At 40.5% G+C, this 8788-nt stretch overlaps 1 protein-coding gene across 1 annotated transcript in view; it reads left to right on the forward strand.

The window, feature by feature from the left end:
• The first annotated feature begins 1837 nt into the window (after positions 1 to 1837).
• APPL1 (adaptor protein, phosphotyrosine interaction, PH domain and leucine zipper containing 1) overlaps positions 1838 to 8788 on the forward strand; it is a 26821-nt gene continuing 19870 nt past the window's right edge. The window contains exons 1-3 of the mRNA XM_009700355.1: positions 1838 to 1931; positions 6685 to 6783; positions 7836 to 7895. Of these exons, the coding sequence (XP_009698657.1) occupies positions 1878 to 1931; positions 6685 to 6783; positions 7836 to 7895 (213 nt within the window). The 5' untranslated portion in view covers positions 1838 to 1877. The remainder of the gene's footprint in view (positions 1932 to 6684; positions 6784 to 7835; positions 7896 to 8788) is intronic.

Consider the following 8788-nt stretch of genomic DNA (forward strand, 5'->3'; position numbering starts at 1 on the left):
GAGCTCGTAAATTAACTCACCGAACTGAGTTTTAACTTTGAAATTTCCTCACCACTAAAAAAAAAAAACAACCTAAAACAAACAAAAAGGCCCCCACCTCAAAAATCTTTTTGTGTTTGTAATTTAATACCAGCCTTTTCCCTTATCTGCTTTTAAAGGTAAAACATGATCTGATTCAACATAAAGAAAGGTCTCCACAGCAAGACTGCACAATAGTTAATCATTTGCTCTCCTGGATGACTTCATGTATTTTCTAATGAGGTTTTATACTAAGTTCACCTGGCCCCAAAAAGGCAAACCAGCAAGGGAACAGCCTTTTTTTTTTTTTTTTTTTTTTATAATAAATTTAGCTAAAAAGTTACCGATCATCTATTAAAATTCAGAAAAGAAATATCATCAAGTAATTTCAGAGTTGAACCAGTTTGCAAATTCAAATATGATGTACAATTTGGTTTTACTTTTGTTAGTTTTAAGAGTGAGAATTTTATGCAGCCTCTTCACACACAGTACATTTGTTTTTAAATGAATGGAAATTTAGACAGATATTCTTTATTAGCAGTTTGTATATACTCAATGCCTCCTAAGAGACCTACTCTTAAAATATGAATTGCTTAACCTGCAGGAGTACTTTGAAGTACAGTAACTTTGGTCAAAACATACAGAGGGCAACTCAAGAATACGTTCTTTTTTAAACAGTGCATGACCTCACAATAGTTTTAAGCATTTAAAATTGGCCACCAACCTACAGCACCAAGCTTATCCAGTTTAAGAAAGTAGGGAGTCCATTAGAACTAATCATACTCTTGCTTCTGAAGGGGAAACATTGTCATCAGCAATGTTTTTGGGTTTTTTTAAGACACAAGCAGGAACACCAGGTCCTCAGCTGGAGCTATCACTTGGTAACATGGTAGGTAGTTAAAGATAGAAATACTTTCTTGATCAAAGCCCTGGTGGATGGTGGAGAAAGACATGACACGGATAAAAGGAGCCTTCTCAAAAGGAATGATCCAGGTAACATCAAGAGAGTGCAAAAGCTGCTTCCATCACGACAGGGACACGAGAGCATTAGTCCCACTGTGGTTCTGCCCCCAGGCTAATTGTCCATCTGTTCTGAGAAGGCAGTAGCATCCAGAACAAAGAGAAACAGGGCTAGTAAGTCATATTGATTTGTAACACAGAGCATGTAACTGCAAACGCAAAAAAAAAAAGTTTCCTTGCTTTTTCCCAGCAACTTCGCTCGACAACCATGATCTGTTCGCGGCACCGCTGGACAGACACCTCAGCGTTGAAACGTCCCTTTCTGTCTCCGCTCCCCACTCACCCCCCCCAACTGGGGGCGGACCGACGCAGCGCGACAGAGCGTTCTCCCGAAAAGCGGGAGGCGAGCTGACCGCCAAAACGCCCCTCCCTTTACTGACGGGGAGAAGGAGGGCGCGGCTGGCTCGGAGGGACACACTGTTCTTCCTCGTCTGAGGGACAGCGTACGGCAGCGACATAGAGACCGCGAGCCGCAGCCCGACCCCCTGGGCAGCCGGGAGCCGCAGCCCGCCCCCCTGGCCAGCCGCCAAGGCGAAAGGCGGGAGCAGCGCCGCACGCCACGCAAAGACACCACGCACCTCTCAGTGCCCAATAGCCCCGCGCGTGCATGAACGGGGATAGATGGACCCGTCCACCAATAATAAGCTGGGCAGGCTGGGTGGAAGAACCAATAGAAGGCTAAGCAGTCAGCAGGGTCGGGGGAGAGGGCGGGATATCCGGCGTGATGCGGGGCGGGGGCGCCTGTGTTGTGACTGGGAAGAAGGGGAGGGGTATAGTCAGCTGGGCGTGCTGTGGGGTGCAGGAGCTGCAGCGGCGCAGTGTCAGCCTCGGCGGCCGCCATGCCTGGCATCGACAAGCTCCCCATCGAGGAGACGCTGGAAGACAGCCCCCAGGTAAGAGAGACACGACGTAGCCCTGTGGGTGGAGGCCAGATCGGGCCCAACCCGTGGGTGCTGGGCCTAGCGCTGCTCCCCTCTCGCTCCCTTCCCCCGTGTACCCTCAGGGAGACGTTGGAGAGCCTCGGTGGCGGCTGGGAGGGAGGGGGAAACCCTCCCCGGCAGCGGGGCAGGCACGCTGCGTGCATGGCCAGGTGCCTTCCTGTCCTCCTCGCCCCAGGAGGGGGCAGGGGCTTGGGGCCAGGAGTCACGGCTCTCGGGCTGTCACCTTCGGCAGTGCCCCCTGCGCGGTGTCTCCCCAGTCTCCGCGGCGCCTTCTTCCCGTTTGCATCACCGCTTCCTCTCAGGTGTCCTGCGGGCTGATGAGCTGTTTGTAAAGCAGCGAGCTCGGTAGGGATTTTCCAGATACTGTGCTTTGGCATCGGGCGTCAGGGTAGTAGCTTACATTGACTCCCTTACTTCCCCACCCCCGCATTTAAATTCATGATTTATTTTAGAGGCGACGTGTTGACAAAACCCGTCTTCACTTCTCAAGCCGATTTTTTTTCTCTTTATCTCTTACTAAAAACGCGTTAAGGTTTAATAGGTACGTATGAAAGGCAGTTATTGGATGAGGTGGTCGTGGTGGTTTTTAATGCTCTGAGTAGGTAGGAAACACATGGTGCTGAGGGGCCTTTGATTGCTTTGATATCTTCAGTTCCATTTCTGCTGCTTGACCTGTCGGTGATGCGATATATTGCATTGGCATTTCTTTCATACTATTATTAAGCAGGAAGTGCTTTATTCAGTTGCGTTGGTTTCTCATGCTGGCAGCAACAGCAGCAAGTACCTTGTACTGCTTTTCCTAGAAGTGAAAAAAAGTTTACAATGTATTTTTTTTTTTATTGCAGCCTCTTGAATTAAATCCTTGTTTTAGTACATTGTTTATGTAGATGATCAAGACTTCCTATATTGTAATAGCATATGCATTGGTAGTTTTGATTCCTCAGCCATAGGAAGAGAAATGTTAGCTTGCTTAATAGGCAATTTTAACCCCTAAAATGATAGCCATTTTAACAAATCTACATCAAGTGGAGGGATGACTAGGAAAAGGCAACAGAAGAAGGCCATGCAGAAAGTGTATTATTGCTTTCTGAAGGACAGTGCCCCATATAGCTCTAATACCAGATGTTAGATGAGATCTAGCCTGAGGTATGGTCTCTGGCCCAGAGGCTAAACCTGATGTGCTCTCATGAAGAAGAAAAACTTTTGCAAGTGTTATAATGATAGTAATTTAAGAAAATTATCTCTTGAAGGTCTGTTCTCATGTACAGAGCTATTCACATTTGTAGGAAATATCAAATGTAAGATGAACTCAGGATCCCTAAAAAGCAGGATGTAGTGGGCTTTTTTTTTTTTTTTTCCCCAAGCACTTAAGACTGGAATGTCATTTGGGAAGCACATGGAAAACAATTACATATTGGACCATAATTATAAATTCTAGAATCTTCCATGTGAGGTTATTTGTGATACAGACTAGCAAAGCCTAACTCAGCCCAGTGATTTAGATTTAGATTTGCCAGTATCTTCTGCTAATTTAGGTAGAAAATTTTACATCTTTCAGTCAACTTAATATTTCAGTATTAATATTTAGTTGAATTCTGGCTAACCATCTCTTAGAAGAACATAACAAGGGCTCTATAGTCTTCTATTACATTAGTTCATTTCTGTTATTTTGAAATCAGTGCAATGAAAACAGCAACAAGTGTTGCTTGAAGAAAGAAGAAACCTTGTTTTCTTTAGGAGTTGCCATGACTTTCTGATTGATGTGCTCATGCTGTAATATTGAAAGAGATCAACCTAGGTTGTTGTTTAGTGCTGAACTACAGACTGGAGTTTTGCACCTTGAGACATGTTTCAGACGCTAACCTTAGGTATATAAACATCATACCAAACTTATTCTGCATCTGAGGGAAGGAAAGACTTTTCTAAAGTGGCAAAACCCATTCATTTCCTCTTGTAGGATAAAAATCTAACCACTGTGTTTTTAGACGTAAATGAAATGCCAAGTTTACATTGTCTTTTGCTGTGCAAAGCAGTGCAATTTAAATGTTAACTTAGGACATATATTACACACATACTCAGCGTTTATATATATATGTATTTAGAGAGACTTTCTGCTCAAACTTACTTGCATTGCCAAAGCATTGCACAATAAAAAAGCCATGAGACTTGGTAGTACAGGCTCTATCTCGTGTCCTGTATACTACCACACGTGATGACATGGAATGCTTAACAGTTCACTGACTTCTAACTAGGTAGTTTCCTGGTGCAGCTTGTCACTGGTAGTTTCTGGTGTACCTGCTAATATACATAGGTTGAAAGCATCTTAAAGAACATGCAAAATGATGCAAAGTTTTACTAGAAACATGAGTAAACAATTTCTCTAATTTTTTGCTAAGCACTAGTCTGCCATAACTTGTTTACAGTTTCAGGTTATTTTCTTTCTGTCAGTATCATACAATGTCAGTTTGAAGTCCAGACATCAGTAACTGTTGTTTTTACAAGGAAACACATGCTTTTATTCTACAGTGTTTGGTTTTAAAAAGTAAGCATAATCCAGAAACTTTACATGATATTCCTTTAAAATTACGAGTTCGGGTGTATTTATGTTCAGATTTATTAGTGTTCAGGTTTAAAGGTCATGAGTATATAATTCAGTGCTTGTAGTACTATGTGATTTTTTCTTTTGCATTCTTTCATGTACATCTCTCTTAATGGGAGAGTCACAGTTATTAGGATGACACAACATGTTGCCACAGCTGGCAAACATTTGAATTCTCCTCCACCCCTTTCCTCCTCTACTCCCTTTTCCACTTGTTTTATAAACTAGAACCACCATTAGAGTGATTTATTGTGTTGATGATGCTCTTTGATTCTATTTTTTTTTTTAATATTTAATATCTTCTAGGCATTATATGATGTGATATGATTTGTGAGACAGCCTGCCAGCCATCTAATTCAAGTTAAATAAAAGAATTTCATGTCAAAGGAATGGTCAAATAATATACTTTGTACAAGTTTAATATTAAGGAGCAGAAAATCACAAAAGTAGCTGAAAAAGACCTCCATGCTTCAGGGGGAGATGGACTAAAGTTTAAGTCCTTTCAAGATGAGTCTTTGGCATGGCAAGAACTCCTAACAATAAAACGCCCATGATGCATATGCAGTGTGATCCAGTGCTTTTCACTAATCTCATCAGAGAGGACTTCCTGATGTCCAGACTTACTGTCTCAGTCCATTCTTTTCCCAGGTCTCATAAGTTCCTTCCCTTCCTCTTTGAGGAAACTACAGTTATTTAGCCTGGGGAAGACTAAGAAAGAGAATTTCCAATTTCAAGTGTTTAACAATCATAATTTTGGGGAGAAAAAACCCAGTTATGTACTTACGGTTCTTTCCATTGTCTGGACATTAATTTTAGTGTAAACCTAAAACCAAAGCACAGTCCTCTTGCTAAAATGTTACTAGAGTTAAAGGGTTTATTTTGTGGGTCTTGCAAGCGATACTCCTGTTTCTGCATCCAAGCATCCCAACCAATGTTTTAGATGAGGAAAAGCAAATGTAGCCTGTGCTGAGTTATAGGTACCTTCTCTGCTCTTCCCTCTTTTGGGTTTTTGTCTTGGTGGAAAGAAGCTGTTTGATACCCTCATGGTGAGGAGTAACATTGCTTCCTAGTGCAAAAAGGATGCAAGAACACTGAGTCAGCATCTCATTTATGCTTAAGGGCAGATTATGCCTGAGTAACCTGATTGCTTTCTCATCCAGAGACAGTCATTTCATCATAGGGAAGAGCAGTGGATGTCACTTACCTTGACTTAAGCAAGGATTCTGATGCGATCTCTGGTAACATTCTTCTGGCCAAAACAGAGAGGTACAGACTGTGATCTGGGTGGAAAAACTGGCTGGGTGGTTGGGCTTAAAGAGTAGTGATAAGTGTTTTGAAGTCTAGTAGGTGGACAGTGATAAAGGGGTTGATTTTGAGGTTGATATTGTTAAGCACCTTCATCAGTGATGCGGGCAGTGCAATAGGATCCGTAGTCATCAAGCTTGTGGGTGACACCAGCTAAGGAACAGACTGACTGACAAGCTGGGGTAAGGACAAAAGGATGGATCTTTTTACTCTCTTTCACTGTGGAGCCGTGAGGGGGAGAAACATGTACCTTAAGAACAGGAAGATGTAGGGTGTGCTGGTTTGGTTTGGCTTTTAGTTCCCCAGCCATTTGATGATAGAATTGACTGTTATTGCACAGGTGAATGATAGGTCCAAGCACAGCCAGCAGCTGTCTTCCTACAGGATGGATAGTATCTGAAAGCCCAGCCTTTGTTTTGATCTCACTATAGAAGAAATGTATATACCTGGCATGCTATTTAATACGTCATCTTTACCCTTTTCCTTAAGGATGTACCATAGTGGATCCAGTAGTTCCCACAGTTCCAAGTTTTTTATACACATACCCATCTCCCTTGGTTTCTGAAAATGTGCTTGTATTAACCTGGAGAGAGGCTGACAGTAGCAGCGAGGCTGAGCGTGGATATCTTTAAGATTCTCTGGCATGCAACAGGTATCATTCCTGTAAACAGCATTGGAGGGTTTATAGACTTTTCAGTAACAAAACCTGAAACAATGCTATTTAACTTTGAAATTCTGTTACATTTAAATACTGCTTTTCTAACTTGACATGTTAATGTTTTGGCTGTTTCATTTTCACAGACCCGGTCTTTGCTGGGAGTATTTGAAGAAGATGCTGCTGCAATTTCCAATTACATCAATCAGTTATTTCAAGCCATGCACAGAATATATGATGCACAGGTAATGTTAATTAAACTCTTGAATGCTTTGTAAAGCTTTTGAACCACATTTCATCTGTTGCTGAAGCACTTTCTCTAAATATGGAAATGAAATAAAATAAGAATTAAGTGATTGTTTTTCTATGTGTTAGGGAGTGGGAAGGGTAAATTCTTGTAATTTCTTTTGCAACAGAATTTCTTATGACAAGTAAAAAGATTTTTCTGGTCTTCTAGCAGTTCTATTGATTTCCCAAGTGTTTCTAAAATGTTTCTCGTCATGATTTTGGTGTGTATAATAGTGTGTACCAAGTGGGAGATTATGTTTTACCCACAATGTACTCATGTTTCACTCATCATCTATAAGTAACTGCACTTTTATGCCAAAGGCAGAATCTATTTTGTGTGTTTTTTTCTGAACAGTTGAGTTTATGGCTGTGTTTTTAATTTGTATATGCTTAGAACTGTTTGACTTTTTTACAGATTTGTTACTGTTGCTTTTCATATTTTTATTTTACTATTGTTTTTACTCTAATGACTAGTGTGTTCATTGTAGGTTTGCTGCTATGTAGTTTGCTTTTAATTTCTGAACTTTCTCTTTCAACTGCATCATGAAAGATGAAGTTGTTCCATATCATGGATCTGCTAATTAGGTCCTGTCTGTGTACAAGTACAGAGCAGATTGTAACCAGGTAGTACTGAGGTTCATTGTAATATTTTCTTTCCTTTACAGATAACAAATTCCTAATACTCAGTAACTAGGGCAGCTAATTTGAAATAACTAAATGCAGATATGCACCACATAACATGAAAAATTCAGAAATCGGTGCACATAGTATAGACTGTGAACTTAGTATTTGTAAACACTGGTTCCCTGTAACACTCAATAATGTTAGAGAAATGGAAGGCCAGGATGCTTAGGTTTTCTGAAAATCTGTAGTCAGATTTTAAGTTCCATATCTGTAATACTTTCCTATTCAAATATGTGATTTTTGGGGGGAGGGAGTATTAATTTAAATGAAAAAGTAACGAGCTTGTGTTTTTGGGTTTTGTTTTTGTTTGTTTGTTTTTAATCAGAATGAATTAAGTGCAGCAACTCATCTGACTTCAAAGCTTCTGAAGGAATATGAGAAACAGGTACTGTGTAAATCGTTGCTGTCTGTGTGTGATCAGAACTATGTGTTTTTGTAGACTTTTATGTCCCAGAGCACAATGTAGAATGTGTTTACGTTTGGTCCAGATAAAATGAACTGCTGTAGTTGGTGGCTCATATCTTTCCCAAAAGAATCTACTGTCTTGAAATTAGTTCTTCCAACTAAAACAGAATGAAGTTCCTCTTACCATGATGAATATTAGTAAGTTCTGAAATATTTTACTTCTGGATTAGTGTTTTAGGGGTTGCTTAGGGTCGTGGTGTTTTGTTTTTATTTTATAAACTTGTTTACTGTTAAGTGCTTTAATTTTACCAGTCACAAAGAGAAGAGATTGCATAGCAGTCTCCATTTAACAACCATGATTTACTTTTATTGTGACAATAACTCCATCTCTGAAAGCTCAGATTGTGGAATCCGTAACTGCACTGGTAGCCTGTACTATGAAGGGTTTCCTGTTTGTACCTATGCTGCTGGGACCCCTTTTCTGACATGCACATTAAAAACAAAAAGTCGCTTCTTTAAGGAGTCTGGCGCTCCCTATCTTCATTTTCCACCTAATGAGATGAACTGGAAAAAAGTACTGTTTATGAATTATTTTGGTTTGATGAGTCTTTCTAGAAGGGTGAGGTGACACTTTTTTTTTCCCTTCGCTAATTGTTACTAATGAATAGGTGTAATGCAGATAGGATCAAATACACAATGGTGCTGATCCAAAAGAATAACAAGTATTCATACCTACAGTAGTCCTATTCGGAAGAAGAGGAGAAAGAGAGATGCAGAGTGTCTTTTTTTATTTAAAAAGAGTCTAATATTCCTAATGATAAAGTGGAAATGCTGCCTGAGATGTATGTGCACACTCTGAACTATAGCAGGAAT

This window comes from Cariama cristata, unplaced genomic scaffold, assembly GCF_000690535.1.
Source record: "Cariama cristata isolate BGI_N322 unplaced genomic scaffold, ASM69053v1 scaffold10995, whole genome shotgun sequence".
NCBI classification, from domain to species: domain Eukaryota; kingdom Metazoa; phylum Chordata; class Aves; order Cariamiformes; family Cariamidae; genus Cariama; species Cariama cristata.